General features: G+C 52.5%; 1 protein-coding gene across 12 annotated transcripts in view; it reads left to right on the top strand.

Annotated features, from left to right (window-relative positions):
* Positions 1 to 268: 268 nt before the first annotated feature.
* Positions 269 to 15,289, top strand: part of FARP2 (FERM, ARH/RhoGEF and pleckstrin domain protein 2) — an 83,121-nt gene continuing 68,100 nt past the window's right edge. For 7 of the 12 annotated variants that reach the window (XR_008426241.1, XR_008426240.1, XR_008426238.1 and 4 more), the window contains exons 1-3: positions 300 to 396; positions 5,732 to 6,028; positions 8,145 to 8,376. Coding sequence is in view for 8 of the 12 variants with exons in the window: in XM_053919351.1 (XP_053775326.1) it covers positions 8,173 to 8,376 (204 nt within the window). In the remaining 4 variants the exon portion in view is untranslated. The other 5 variants (XM_045198368.2, XM_053919350.1, XM_045198367.2 and 2 more) reach the window with 5 other exon arrangements.

Below are 15,289 nucleotides of genomic sequence, written 5' to 3'. Positions count from 1 at the left end.
AGAGCCAGGACCTAGGGAATCGCGCCGCTCCCTCAGAGCCGAAGCCCCGCCCAGGGCCTAAATCCAGGCCTTGCCCGGGACAGAGTCCTACCGGGCGGGCCGAGGCCCCGCCCAGGAGCGCGCCCCGCCCAGCGAGCCGAGTATCTGTTGATTTGCATTAGACTCTGCGGGTCCCCTCCCAGTGTGTTCACCAATCAGGGTTCAGTGCCGCGCGTCCGGACAAGCCAATCGGCGACGTATCCGCGGGGGCGGGGGCGGGGCACCGGGCGGGGGCGGGGGCGCGGCGCGGCCCGCGGGCAGTCGGGAGCGGGCGGAGCCGGCCGAGGACCGGGAGGCCGCTGCGGGCGACGGCGCGGACTGCCTGCTCGTGAGGACTTGGGGCCCAAGACCGCGGCGGTGAGTGGCGGAGGCCGAGGGCCTGGCATGGCGGGCATGGGGCTCGCGGCGGCCCGGGCTCGTCGTACGGCGCTTTAGCGGAGGAGTCCACATCCGCGTTCGCGAGGCCTTCGAGGACGGCGGGCTTCCTGCGAGGAGGGCCGAGTGCGGGGAGCCCACCGCCTGAGGCCCAGGGTGCCCCCGGAGGGTTCCGCGTGCTGCGCGGAGTGGGCGTGGCTGGAAAGCCCCGCGTGGAGGTTCCGGGGTGGATGAGGCGTAAAGTGCCCCGCGTGGCGGCCCAGGTGTGCGCGGCGGAGGCCTGCGCCCAGCCACAGGTGGCCGCTCGGGCTCGCGAGGACAGCGCCCTTCTTGGCGTTTTCTTAAATTGTATCTTCAAGGTGAGAATCCGGTGTTAGGTATTAACCCTTTCACTCCACGGTGGGGAGCCTTCCAAAGAAAATCACGGTCCGTGGGTCCGGGCCGCGGTCTAGCGCATCGCACAGCCCTTTTCCGTTTCCCCTGGTGCCAGCCGGCGGCGGCTGTGAGGGCCGCGTTAGAACGAGGCCTGTGGACGGAGGAAGGCACAGCCTAGAGCGAGGACGGGAAGATCGCAGAGTGTGGTTTTTCTCACCGCGCCAGGTTCGTTTCCGGCGGCAGCTCCAGCTGCACGGCGGGGGACACGTTTGATGACCCTCGGGGGGCGCTGGGCGCAGATTGCCCCGCTGCCAGCGAGAGGGAAGAAGTCGTTGGAGGGAGCAGCCTGGAAGGGCCTTTGCTTGTAGGCCGAATATAATTTTAATTTTCTGTGTCTGCTGTCTTTTCAAAAGTTTTTCTGAGTTCCTGTACACCAAAAGACAAAATTCTGCATTGAGTTTTTGAAGCGCTTCTTGCTAGTTTTTTGTAAGGTTTTGTCAAAATCTGCAGAGGAGCCGTGGGCAGGTTGCTGGGTCCGTTTGAGGGGCGAGGCAGTGGGATCAGTGCCGCGGGGCCTGGCCGCGCTCCCCTCGGCCCCGGCTTCGCTGCACCCGGTGGCGCAGTGCGCACAGCAGCCGCCTTCCGCACCGCACGCGTGTGCCGGCTCGTTTCCACACGTTAACGTCCAAGATAGTGGGCTCCCAGCTCCTTCCCAAAGAGGAGGTTTATGTGCTGTTCAGGTACCTCAGCCTCAGGTTCCTTGTTGGCGAAATGGGGTCAGAACTCACCTCACAGCTTTGGGGCGAAGGCCAGTAGAAGAGCTAGTAGCAAGATGTCTAGCCCAGAGTCCAGCTTGCAAATGCTCGCCCTTTGCTTCTCAGGTGGAAGGTTAGTCTGAGTAGACAGGAGACGGAGAGGAGTGGGCCAGACTCAGCAATTGCCCAGTGAGGGCGGAAGGATGGGCCCTGGGCAGACAAAGCAAAGGTCGCGCGGGAATGATTCTCTGCAAGCTCTTTAACCCCACAGAGCCACGAGGAATTCTGTCCTTCCTCCTTCCCAAACACTCCTGCTGGGGCCACCCCAGCGCCTCTCTGCCCAGACAGTAACTGGCTCTTCTTACTGCTGCCTCCCCTTTCAGGTCTGTTTGCATTTTTCCTTCACCCACTTTCTTATCAGCTCGCCAGTGGGTTGTGCACTTCCTGCACACAGCCTAGTGTAGGTATGCAGGAAAACCGCAGTCACTCCCGGTTTTCCCTTGGCAAGGGCCTCAGAAAGGTGAGGGTTCCACACAATGTGCCATGAAAAAGCCCAGTGTTCGGAGCCCAGGGAGGGGGGGGGGCGGTTCTGGGAAGTGATTACATTGGTGGTGATTCTGTAAATTGATCTTATCTTTTTGGAGAGCAATTAGCAGTATGTGATAAAGACTTTGATTTGGGAATCCCAGTTGTTTTTTAAAGACTTTATTTTAGAGAGGGAGAAAAAGAAACATTGTTTAGTTGCCTCTCACACACCCCCCCAAGGGGGCCCCCAACCCAGGGATGTGCCTTGTCCAGGAACAAAACCTGCAACTTTTTGGTTCACAAGCTGGCGGGCAACCCACTGAGCCACAGCAGGCAGGACTGGAATCTCAGTTTTTAAAACAAACTCCTGTATGCAAATCCAGTGTGCCGGCGTGGTATAGCGCTCCACAGCCAGTAAGCACGTTCTGGCAGCCCCGTTCTGTCCTTCCCTCCCAACAAACTGAACCATTTCGATCCATGATGTGTTAAAAACACAGCTTAACCAAGAAGGTAAAACAGCAGTGTGCACGGCAGTTGTACTGCTGTAGAAACACGTGACATGGACAAGCATCAGAAGGGAAGTTGCAATGATGTGAGTAGTTTATTTAGAGTCAGGATTGCTTTCCCCTGAACTGGAGTTCGGTTTGTAGCCTCTTTGAAGTTCAAATGCAGAGGGGTGCTATGATGTTGTAGGATGCCATGGTGACTCTTTCTTCAGGCCTCCTGTCCGCAGCTCATCCTCCTTCCCAGCTGTGGACCGGAAGTAGGTGTGAGATCACAGCCAGAGCTCCGAGGTTGGGCCGTGACACCCCTCGCCGCCCAGCAGCCCTGTGTCTGTGCACACACTGCTCTTTGTCCAGTTGGTCCCCTGTCCGCTGCAAGGCCCAGCTCTGGCCTCAGGCCTGGGAAGCCTCTCTGGGTCAGACTAGCAGCACCCCTTCCTCCATGCTACCTCGTACTTTCTGCTCTCGGGTCCTGCAGTGGGGAGGTGGTCCTGGCCACCTGCATAGTTGTCTCCCGTCCTGGACCTTTGCGTGCTTGTGCTTGGCCTCCAGAGTCCCTCAAATAAAGAGCAGATAGCACACCATGGAATCAGGGTGGGGTTGAGACCACTTGCAGAGCTGGTCACAAAAATAGTACCAAATGTCTAAATAAAGACCCAAACACTTCTAATATTAGACATTGAAATAAACGTGAGCTGCACATATATTTGAGAAAGAGTAACACTGAAACCAAGATGATGATTTTCTAATGCACTGATGGCACTTCAGGGTCATGAACTGCAGTGGCTGGAGCCTCTCCCGGCAGCTCAGGGCACAAGGTGGAACCTACCCTGGACAGGATACCTTCTGTAAGAGGGCCACCCACATTCCTAGGGATGGGGAGGAGCCTGGAGTCCCCGGAGGAACTCTTGCAGACACGGCAGACCGTGTACACTCCACACAGACAGATGTCCTGGCGGGGATCGATTTTTTCCTTCATCAACATTGCAGCGATGGTGAACAAAATGACGTTATTCGAGGGCCTGCTTGCTCTGTGTTTTCTGGTCCTCCTAAGAGAAGCAACCAAAAATATTTCATGGGGGGTGGATTTCCTTGCACAACGGAAATTTAAGCAGCCGCCTTAGTGCAGATGACAGGCTGCTTCTGTCTGCGGAGCCGTGTGCTGGTTTTCCAGCCGAGCCAGGGAGGCGCGGCAGCCAAGTCGGGGCTGGGCGTGAGTCCTGACGCTGTCACTTCTGAGTTATGTGTTCTGAGCAGGCAGTCTTGTTTTCAGTGGACTTTATTTTTCAGCGCAGTTTCTAGTTCACAGCAAAACTGAGTGAAGTTACAGAGATTTCCCACAAGACCCCTGTCCCCGCCCTGGCACAACCTCCCTGGATATCACCTTCCCTTCAGAGGTGACATTTGTTACCAAACTGCATTGACAAGTCATCACTCAAAGACTTGGCAGACTTTTGAGCCAGATTTTTCCAACTTCAAGATGAAAATACGTCTTGAGGTGGTTTTTTAAATTTTTATGAAATGAGAATGGATGCATAGGAAGTGGGTTTGTCGTAGGTAGCACCAAATGGCAGTAGTGGAAATTGTATCCAACCACCAGAAATATTTTTAGGGATGAAGACCACAGAGCAGTTCAGTCACACGGAGAGAAGGTGGGAGAACAAACGGGGGCTGCAGAATGCCTCCGCGTCTGGTGGCAGCCTTGCCGTGTTTCCAGGCCTTCTCGTGTGCGCTTGCCTTTGTGTCACCTGCTCATCGGCACACAAAACGAAACAGAGCAACTTCTGTTGAGTCATAATTTGTATAAGCAGTCAGCGCGTACCTTGTCCCGTTGTCCGGCTGTAGAAGAGGCTGGTGAATGAGCAACTTCTCGTTGCTACAGGAAGTGTCTGGTTATGCTGCTTGTTCTAAAACTGATGGACAAACTCAGAGAATAGGCCAAGCTGCCATTCACAGCCCTGGGTTACATGTCAGTGTTCTAGGAAGGTCCCGCTTCCCGAGCTTTCTTAAACTTAACACTGAGTCACTGTTAAATGGGTAGTTTGTGCCACCTCAGTGTTGTGTCATAGCAACCAGTTTTTCTTTGGAACATCAGAGCAGGTCCCTCACAGGGTCATGAACTCTTGAGTGACTGTGTCTTCCTCAGACGACCCTCCAGAACAACCCTCCAGAACATCTCATGGCCTGAGTCTCAGCGCCAGCCACACAGGTGCTCACGGTGGAAGAGAAAAACCGGGATGGAAGTTTGCTGCTGGGAAGGGGGTTAGCTCCAGCAGCTATGTGTTATCACTGTTTTGTGAGCTAATAGAAGTCTTTTTCATTTGTCTAATATGTCTTTCATTCTTCTGCCGATGAAACAATGTTAAAAAAGTGTGCTCTTCTAAGTATATTTTTGTTATAAAATAAACAGATATAGAAAAATCACATGAATCAAACATATGACTTAATGAGTTATAAAGTGAATGCTGTCTCTGTCAAGCAATACTGTGGAGACCCCTTTCCTGGGCCCTCCCACCACAGGGGGCAGGCCCCTCCCACCACTGGGGCCATGGCCCTGAGTTTTCTAGTAACAGCCTCCCTGCTGGTTCTGCTCAGAGTTCTCTCACCTGACTGTGCCCTCTGGACACTGGGCTGGTCTTACCATTTTCTTGGATGTGTGTGTGTAGACATGGCTTTCTTACAAGTAGCAGAGAAAGAACCTGAAGACATTTTTCCATCTAAAATTATTAAAAACAAATGTAAATGAGAACTATACAATGAAGTAAATAAGGGGAGTGACTTCTGAAAATAAATTCTGGTTGTATATGTTTTCAGAATTGTAGCTTTACTTAGAAGAGGAAGGGCCATTTTGGTGCCCAGAGTGATGCACCCCCAGCTTGAGAAGAATCTGTCCTTGGTGGTCCAGAGTTCGCTGTGTGATGTGAGCTGGCCAAGGACTTACTGTTCCACACTGGGGTGCCTTTCGGGCATGGCCCTTGTTGACAGCCCCTCACGGTTGCACTAGTAGCTCAAATTTCTGAGATTGAAATAAAGAAGCGGCTGTTGCGGTTCTCAGAAGCTGTACTCTCAGGTTTGCTGTTAGTGGCATGAAAACAGTGATTTTCTGGAGCATTGTGCTGTTTGTGACCGAGTCCTGTCTTGTGTCTGTCCTCTGCGCAGTGATCCCATAGTGAGGCCATCCGGTTCTTCGATGCCAGTGATGTTAAGTAAACACTTCGCCAACATTTACAGTAAGAATTTAGTTCCTGCTGTCAGGGCGTACAACCTGCAGAGAGAATTCTGGAGATGATAGGGAACTGCCCAGCTGACCCAAACGTGGGGCCCAGGTAACGAATGTGCAGGACTTGGGACGGGAGGTGTGCCGGGCAGAATGACATGCCGCCGCATCACGGGCCTGTGCCGCCCTCAGCCCACGATCACAGGGCTTTAGCTTCCTTCCTTTCCACCTGCTGTCTGGTAAGTCAGGTGTGCCCTCGGAAGTTCTCGCCCAGGGGGCAGGGCCCATTGTCTCTGCAGGGTGGGATTTAAATGTTCAGAGGGACTGCCTGGCAGCTGGTTCCTGAGGACCAGCTTAATTCAAGACATAAAACACTCATGAGTTTGTCTTGAAAAAGAGGAAAGGGCTGGAGGACTCAGCAATGCAGTTGGCATGCAAGGGACTGGACCGAGAATTTAGTGAGATTAATTCTCTAAAACGTACTGCAAACTCATGGGAGACTTTCTGAAGATGATTAAGTGAAATAAAACCCTTTTGGCAGCAGCTGCATTCTTTCCTGATTAGACATCTGGTACTCGTTTTTACCATAACTATGTTTTACAGTTAAATATGCTTCTTCAAGTTGACTTTCAAACATACATATATTTAAGAAGGAAATTTGCCATAAGTCGAAGATAACTATATAAATAAATACAACTCAGAGCAAGTCAGTCTTGTTAGATTCTGGCTTATATTGGGTTGGCCCAAAAGTCTGTTTAGTTTTTTCCGTAAAATAAAAGACACATTTTTCATTTTCACCGGTAACTATTGATTTGGATATTTTGAGTATGTTGGCTCTCTCCCACATGGTATAACAGTGATGGTTCTCAGTTAATGTCTTGACCGGATTGCTGTCAACTTAAACTGGTCTGCCTGACCGTGGAGCATCGTCCAGCGAGGAGTCTCCAGCAGGAAACTTTGCAAACCAGTTCTGACGTGTTCCATCAGTCACAGCACCTTCTCTACACACTGCACGCATCTTTTTTTTTTTTCCATTTCAGTTGTATTTTTACCTTTCTTGAAATAATAGAGCACAGCCCTAGCAGGTATGGCTCAGTGGATTGAGCACTGGCCTGGGAACCAAAGGGTCGCCAGTTTGATTCCCAGCCTGGGCACAGGCCCGGGTTGAGAGCCAGGTCCCCGGTAGGGGGTGTGCGAGAGGTGACCACACATTAACGTTTCTCTTCCTCTCTTTCTCCCTCCCTTCCCCTCTAAATAAATAAATAATTAAATAAATAAATATTTTTAAAAAGAAATAATAAAGCATAATATGCTGAGAATGTTGTATATTTTCTTCCATTTTCAATATTAAAATGGCTGCACCAAAATTCACCAGTTTTGGTAAGTTTTTTTTTAATGCACAATAGTAGGACAGCTGTCACAACACCATCTAACACAGTTGTTTCAAATGAAGTCAGAGACAACTAAGAGCTACTAGAGCCATCTTATGGAAAAACCCAAGTGAACTTTTTGGCCAACCCTCTTAGCCTGTTCTTTCTTTGTTACAAAAGTATGATTTGCCCTGTTCCACTCAATAGCTTAAAAGCAGGGACCTTCCCTAGGGCACAAGGTGGATGGAAAAGGGTGCCCAGTGCCCCCCTGCTACTCAGCCCAGTCGGACCCTCAGTGTTGTCTTCTGTTAAGTGGGTGGTGAACGGTTATGGTGAGGACAGGGTAAGGTGGTGCCTTCCAATGCCAGGTGTGTGGCCTGAGTGACACACACCCAGGCTGCCTCTCCTGCACCACCGGGGCCCCCACTGTAGCCTGGTGAGACATGATCTAGAAAGACCCAGGAGCGCAACGCTGGCAGAGACGGGCCTGGCCATCTACTGTCCTTGGAATTCTCCCCACCCTGTCAGCAGAAACGAGGGGCCCTCTGAGTGCCACCTGACACGCGAATGCTGTGCCGCATGGGGCCCATTACCTATGCTGTAGGCCTGGCCGCACTCACAGCGTGGTCAGCACAGTGGGTACGTGGTGGGCGGAGCCTGAGAAGAACCAGCCCCTTCAGCCTCTTGCCCTTGGGCCCCCGAGTGACAGTGAGGCGGCTGGTATAGAAGTGTCTGTGGGTTTGGACACTCAGATGCCACCCAGCCTGCAGGAGTGCCTGGAAAGTGCTGTTAGTAGGGCGCTTGTTACATGTTCTGTTCCACTGGCCAGACATGAGGAGAAAACGATCTTTTTTCTTTAACTCTGTAGTTTTATGAAATCTAAAGGACTTGCGAAAATCATGCAGAGAATTCCTGTGATCATTTTTTACATTGTTTTAGTGTCTAAGAAGCCGGTGATGATTCTTTGGGTTTTGTTTTGCTGTAGCAAATTCGTCACACTTAGCTGGTGAGGAATGGGAGAGAGAGAAGGAACCTACCGAGCCCTGCAGACCCCAGGGGCACGCCTGGGCGCCCAGCTCCCAGCGGGAGTGAGCACCCTGGAGCCCAGGCAGGCTCCCTCAGCAGGGACCACGCGGATGGCGGCCAGAACGCAGGAGAAGTGCCTTCTCCTCAGAGTGAAGCTGCTGGACAGCTCTGTGGAAATGTTTGACGTTGAGGTAAGAAGCGTGATTTTTGGACATAGTTCCTTATATTTTCTTCTCTTTTTTTTAAAGATTTTATTTATTTATTTATTTTAGAGAGGGGGAAGGAATGCAGAAAGAGAGGGAGAGGAACATCAGTGTATGATTGCCTCTCACGTGCCCCCTACCGGGGACCTGGCCCACAACCCAGGCCTGTGCCCTGACTGGGAATTGAACTGGAGACCTGTTGTTTCTCAGGCCGGCACTCAGTCTACTGAGCCGCACCAGCCAGGGCTAGTTCCTTATATTTTCTGAAAGTGAAGTATTGTGTCCCAAATTACATTTTGCCGGTTAGAGTTTATTTATGAAGTTGACTAAGAGTGGCTTTGGTAACTGCTGATAAAACCCTTGGAGATGGTGAGTCTGCACTCCCCTTTCCCTTTGGAGAGCCAGATCTTCTGTCTTTCCTTTAACATCTGATCATGTGGTCGCTGTGCTCATCTCTTGAGAGGCTGGCTTGGTGCTGAAGAGCGCAGGCTGGAACCACGGGGCCTCCTGTCTGGGCCACTGGCTGCCTGTGGGAGACGGGGTCCCTTAGCCTCACTGCGTGTCCAGCTTCCTCATCTGAAATGTAGGGGCGACCACAGCGCCCCCCACCCCAGGCTCAGGGTGGCTGGGGGAGGACGGAGCATTCGCCGCGCGGTGCCAGTGGTGGTGCTGCCCAGTCGCAGCACGAGCTGGCTTTCGGAGCGCAGCCGCAGGAGCGTCCGTGCGTTGCAGACGCGCTCCTGCCAGAGTGAGCTGCTGTTGTGGACACAGGCGGTTAGACGTGTGCACAGCTGTGTGCACACAGACCTTTTCAGCAACAGTTTTAGACCCACACGATGCTTTAGAAAGCTTTTTCCTGATGGCCTAAATGACATTCAGATGAAATTTTTTTAAACATTATTTTCGAATGTAATGAGTAAATATACTTTAAATTACTTTCACATTGACCTGCAGTAGTATCCCTACAAGCAATTCTGCTGTAGTGTCACAACAGCGAGGACAAGAGAACGAACTTAAACTTCAGTAGGTTTATTATGCGTGGGTTTTTCTGTCAGGAGGTCCAGATGCTACACCAAAAATACAAAGGTTATCGAGCTGTGGACTGGGTTGTGATGGGCCTGGAGGCACAGTCCTCCAGCTCTGGCAGTGCTGCGAGCAGAGCGCATCGCAGAGGAAGGGGTGGCAGCGGGGGCGGCTGGCCTCTTGCTTGTAGCCTGGGTTCAGCATCTGAACTTGGGACCCTGAATGACCGTTTTAAGAAGGTCTTATTTGAGGAGGACCTCTAGTCCCATTTCCTCAGGGCATTGGTGACTGAAACTGGCTGAACCTATCAGTCTGACCTCCGCAGTCACTCCTGGGTGGCAGGGAAGGGAGTCTGGACAGGCAGCCTTGGGCCCTGGAGAACTAGTGGCGGCTGTTGGTCCTGGGATAGCATTTCCCAGCTCACCAGGGTGCCCTTCTGTGAAATAGGTTAAAGGTCTGGGAATGCACTGGGCTTCCATTCTCTCCCAGGCAAATGTTCAAAAGAATTTCCCCTACACAGCCATCCTATGCTAAACACACTCACTATGGTCTAGGCTTATAACCCGGTCAAAATTTTTAGCAGATAGAAAGAAGGAGGGAGGAAAGAAAACAAAAGAATTGCACTACAGTTTAGTTTCAGCATGTCGTCTTTTTTTTTTTTTTTTTTTTTCTGGTCCTGCTTAATGGTCTTTATCAACTCAAATTAGGCCAGAGAAGGAAAAGCATACATGTATTGTTGGGTCATAAGTAGGGTGTGGTCCATCTCTGAGAAATGCATTTTACTAAGTATCTGGGTCATTTAATAAATAAGGAAATTAAAGGTGGCATTTTGTAAATGTTTCAGAATATTTAGAGCTTGGGAAAATTTTAATAAATTGAGATTATTGTTTATATTAATCAGATATAACCATCATACTTGGTATTTTCATATACCAAATTTGGTGATTTCTGGAGAGTTACCAGGAATTAAAGAATCAGATTGCTGTCGCATACCCTGAGATGGATAAGGTACTTTTTAAGTTGCGGTTACCTACTGACGCACTCAGTTCTTTTGTAAGTTAGTCGTATTTTGCTTCCAAGTGCTCCATCCTCCACAACTGAATCTGTCAGCTTTGCTAGGTAACGAGCCACCCCACAACTCAGTCACTTAACACAAACACTTGCTATTGTGTCTGCATGTTGCTTGGAGGTCTGGCTGGCTCTGAGGGGCCGGGTGGTCTAGGGCAGCCTTCTCACACACCTGCAGCCTGAGGGGAGCCTCCCTCCCTGCAGATGCCCTCTAGTGCCTGGGGGACAGAATCAAATGGGAACTGCAAAGCCCCTGGAGCCTAGGCATGGCATGGGCCAGGTTTGACTGACCCAGGCAAGCTCCTAGGCCAGCCCTCCCTGGGTGGGGACAGAGCCGCTGGGAGGGGCTGCCAAGGAAGCAGTGGCCTTTTTTGGTGGCCCCAGCAGCTACCACCAGTGGGCTGGGGACGCGGTCCTGGAGAGAAGGCATCTGTGTAGCTCGGTTCCTGGTGCCATGGACCTGGCTGGTTGCCAGGTGGTAGACAGGCTTCGTGGTCCTGCCCCAGAAGTGCCTCCCCCGCAGCCCTCAGAAGGGACTAGCCAAGGAGGCAAGTGTGCCCTGATCCTTTCTGTCCCCATGTCTCCTGTGGGTCACAGCTCCAAATATCCAAAAGATCCTAAGATCAAGTTTGGTCGCCTGCTTGGGCCTCCCGCCCCTCCCCACTGTCACTGCTCCACTGGTCGCACATGTCCCCACTCCCCCTCCTTTATGTTTGAATGGAGAGACACAGATCATGGTGAAGAGGCCGTTGCTGTTGGGTCAGTGGGACGGAGCGGGCATGAGTTGCGGGCACGGGCACACCGAGCACTGAGGTGCTGGCTGGGTGGGTCTCCCTGGGCCCGCTCTCTCCTCCTGGACGGCGAGTCCCGGAGGCAAGGCTTTGCTCAGCCCACTGCTGTACCAGCGGAGTTTGGGTTAGGGCCTTTCTCCATAAGTGTGTGTTGAAAAAACAAAATCAAACGTTAGATTGGGGTAACATGCATTATCTAAGGGGGTTTGAGTTGTCCCGCCTTAGCAATGTTTTCTGACCTCAGGTTCGCGTGTTTGGTTTCATTTGCTCTGGGGTTTGGGGCCACCCCCACTTGTCTTGCGTCTGCCTGTCTGGTGTACTTTCCACTGGAGCCTTAAGTGGTGGAGCTGGTGAACCTGCAGGGCTGGAGCGCTGACCCACTTTGGGAAGCGCTGGCTTCTCCCCACTGATGGTGACCGGACACCGGCACCGTGGGGGGTGGTATAGAACCCCCGCTTGATGTGGAAGGGTTATACTTAAGGGACCTTTTCAACTCAGGGAAGAATTTGACATTTAGTTATTTTTGAAATGCCTATATTTTGCTTCAGTTGGAGACCTTCCTGTGGGGTCATGTCTGCCTTTCCATGCAGAGCCTGTGGCTGACTGTCCCAGGCGTTTCCTCCGCGTGTCGCTGCAGGAAGGTGAGCGCCGCAAGGCCGTCTTGTTCATGGCTCCCGTCTCCCCGTGAGGGTAGGTGGACTTGGCTGTCCAGGCAGGCCACCACGCCGTGCAGGGTTGTTGAGAGCCACACTGCTGTCCCCCCAGGAGTCACCGTGTCGTCACTCTGCTTTCCCTCAGAAGGTGACGTTCACACAGCCTTGGAATGGCCTCGTCTGTCAGCGGTGGGCGGGAGCACATCTCGCTCCGGTTCCCTCTCTGGAGCCAGGTAACACTGCTGGTTCCATGCCTGCCTCTGTCGGCGAGGGCGGCTCTGGGCCAGAAGCCAGAGTCGATATTACCAGTGGACGTTCAAGGGTCAGGTTAGCCTGAAAACATGTAATAGCTTTCTTGAGGTACAGTTCACCTACCATGTGATCCACTCGTTTCAAGTGCACAATTCGGCATCTTTAGTGTGTTCACAGATACGTGCAGCCATTACCGCAGTCAGCGCTAGAACATTTGCATCATGTCACAAAGAGACCCCACGCCTGTCGGCTGTCACCTGGCTGCCCTCCGTCCCCTCTCCCTCAGCTCTAAGCAAGCAACATCTACTCTGTGTGTGTAAATGTCACTGCTCTGGACATGGCACATGAGTGGGTTGTATGTGGCTTTTGCGACTGGCCTCTCTGTGCCCCACGTCCTAGAGGGTCATCTCTGTGGCGTGTCAGCGCTGCTTCCTTTTCACGGCCGAGTGACGTTCCATCATGTGCATGGGCCACACCTCGTTTCTCTGTCGTCAGCTGACGAGTGTTCCACCGTCTGGCAATTGTGATTGGTGCCACGGATACTTGTGCACGAGTTTTTGTTTACCTGGGGTCCTCGGCCTGGACCTGCCGGGCCACGCAGTGGCTGTGGGCTTCGCTCTCCAAAGCGGCTATGCCGTTTACACCCCGGCAGTGCTGCGTTCCGCCCGTTCTCACCTGCTCGCCCCCCGCGGCCCGACTTTTCATCCTGCCATCCGAGTGGGTGTGGGCGGCAGCTCACTGTGTTTTGAGATGCGACTTTCCCGGGTTCTCTTTAATGGCTAAAGCAGGAAGGCTTGAGCCAAAAATGCCGGACCACAAAGTTACCTTTGGGGTGGCTCCTTGGCTAGATTGTGCGTAGCTGCGACGTGACCTTCGTGAGCCGGTTACATGTGGGCGTGCACGTCTACCCGCAGGTTGTGAGGACCCCAGGGAACACAGCTGAAGGCTGGGGAGGCGAAGCTGGCAGAGTGCGGACACTTGCTTGTCATATTCTTAAAAACATGTCAGAGTTTTATTTCAAGCTGTAAATTTACAGAACTGGGAACTTTAATTGACACTGTACTGAAGTCAGTATTGATCTCATTTGTGAGTGACAGCTCCTGCTGTCTGTGACTCCCCTCATCCACGTGTGCTCACTGCGGTCGTGAGCCTGTGAGGTGAGAGGCACTTCGGGTCCTTCACGTGGGCCGCCGGTCACGGTACAGAGCCTTGCAGGGCAGGGGCGCTTGCTGTGGGCTTCATGTGTCGTGTTTCCGGGGGTGTTTGACACTTACTGACGGAATTTTAACTACCAAAGGTCATTCCGTGGCCAGTTTTTTATCTAGTGAAGTCATGATTTGCTTTCAGTTGATTAAAAGAATCCCAAGGTTTTGAAAATAGAAATCTGGACAGTCTTTCTTCTGAACCAGGAAAGAAGCCACGTGGAAGCCACGTGTCGCTTGCCTTGGCCTGTGTGCAGTGCCTTGGAGCAGAATCGCTGCAGCTGCAGCCCGTCCGGTGTGAGCAGTGCCAAGTCCACCTGGTGCCATGGAGGGGGAGCCTTCCCCTTGGCCAGAGGGCAAGGTATCTAGAACTGTTTCGGCTTTTGGTAATTACCAGGATTAGGACTTAGTGCACATTGTAGCGCTTCTATTATTGGAAGTTGGTTCTGTGGAAAAAGTGGTATTTGGTGATTAAAAGAACAGTCTGGGACGCAGTTTGGGTGAGTGGGACCTTGGCCCAGGCAGGAGCACCCATGATGCCCTTGCTGCTGTTCGTGTTTGCTTGTGGTCTCCTTTTCCTTAAAAAACTCAACATTTTTATTTATTTTTTTAAGATTTCATTTATTTTTAGAGACAGGGAAAGGGAGGGAGAGGAACTCCGACCAGTTGCCCTTCATGCGCGTCCCCACTTGGGACCAAACCCACAACCCAAGCCTCTGCCCTGACTGGGAATTGAACCGCGACCGTTGGCTTTGCGGGGCAGCAGCCTACCCCTGAGCCACACCGGTCAGGGCGAAATGCTCGACATTCTCAGAGCAGGCTTTCCTCCCTCCTGTCTAAGAGTTGGGAAGCCGCAGCCTCAGTCTGTGCTGTGCCGAGGCCACGCTCAGCTGTGGGCTCCACACGAGGAGACTGCACGTTGCTGTTCCAGTAAAGGCTTTATGTTTCTTTCTGGCCAGGAAAAATAGTCAAGATTCCAGAAAGTACCACAGCCAGATGTTTGTCGTTGCTTCCACACGGACACCCTAAATATGGCAGTGAGCTGCCTTAGAGGCTATTTTAGTCCCATTTCAGGAGAAAAAGTCAGTAATTCAGCGTCTGAAACGTGGGGATAATACAGGCTTTCTCCAGGAGTTCTGTGTGTGGCTGGTGTACACAGCTATTATGTGACTCTGCCCTGGTCTTTGAAACCTGTTATTTTGTCTTGGGCAGTTAATCTGATTCTTTGACCCTGATGCCCAGGAATGTGGCACACGGCAGAGATGGGGACGTTGTTATTCTTAGTTACCTGGTTGTGGTGCCAGGGATCCCACTGCCCACGCCCCCAGTCCCGCCCCATGCGCATGCGCACACACAAACACACATGCACTCACATGGCACACACAACACCCGCAGTGGGTGTGCACAGTCCGCGGTAAGGGATGCTGACAGGGAAGCTTGGCTGGCAGCAGGAAAAGAACAGGGAAGCAGCATCCTGCTGATCTCCATGCCATAAAAACCCCACGGCCGCGTGGCAGGAAGTTAATTCAGGGTCTCCACAGAGCGGCCTGTGAGAGAAGCTTGCCAGTCAGGTCTCCTGATGGGAGTGGCACCAGGCAGTTTTAGAAGCTGGGCGCAGAGGTCAGCGGGACGGACAGTGAGCTTGACGGTGACCAAGGAGAGAAGTCACACAGGGAGGGGACGGGATGGGACAGGGAAGCTGGTGCACTTAGGTAGGAAGGAGGGCAGGGTGGGACTCTTCTCAGGAAGAGTGGTCATGGACAGAAATGCACTGAGGTCATGGTGACTTTGGCCCCGAGCCGGGACAGGGACAGGAGTGGCAGGGAGGGGCGACACCGTGGGATCCTGGGGGGAGTGTTTGGAAGCTGCAGCCCACAGGGTTCACGAGTGGAGGGGCTCTCGTGCACATGGG

This window comes from Desmodus rotundus, chromosome 2 (assembly GCF_022682495.2).
Source record: "Desmodus rotundus isolate HL8 chromosome 2, HLdesRot8A.1, whole genome shotgun sequence".
Classification (NCBI taxonomy): domain Eukaryota; kingdom Metazoa; phylum Chordata; class Mammalia; order Chiroptera; family Phyllostomidae; genus Desmodus; species Desmodus rotundus.
The sequence above is the reverse complement of the archived record's forward strand: the minus strand, read 5'-3'. Positions and strand labels throughout refer to the sequence as shown.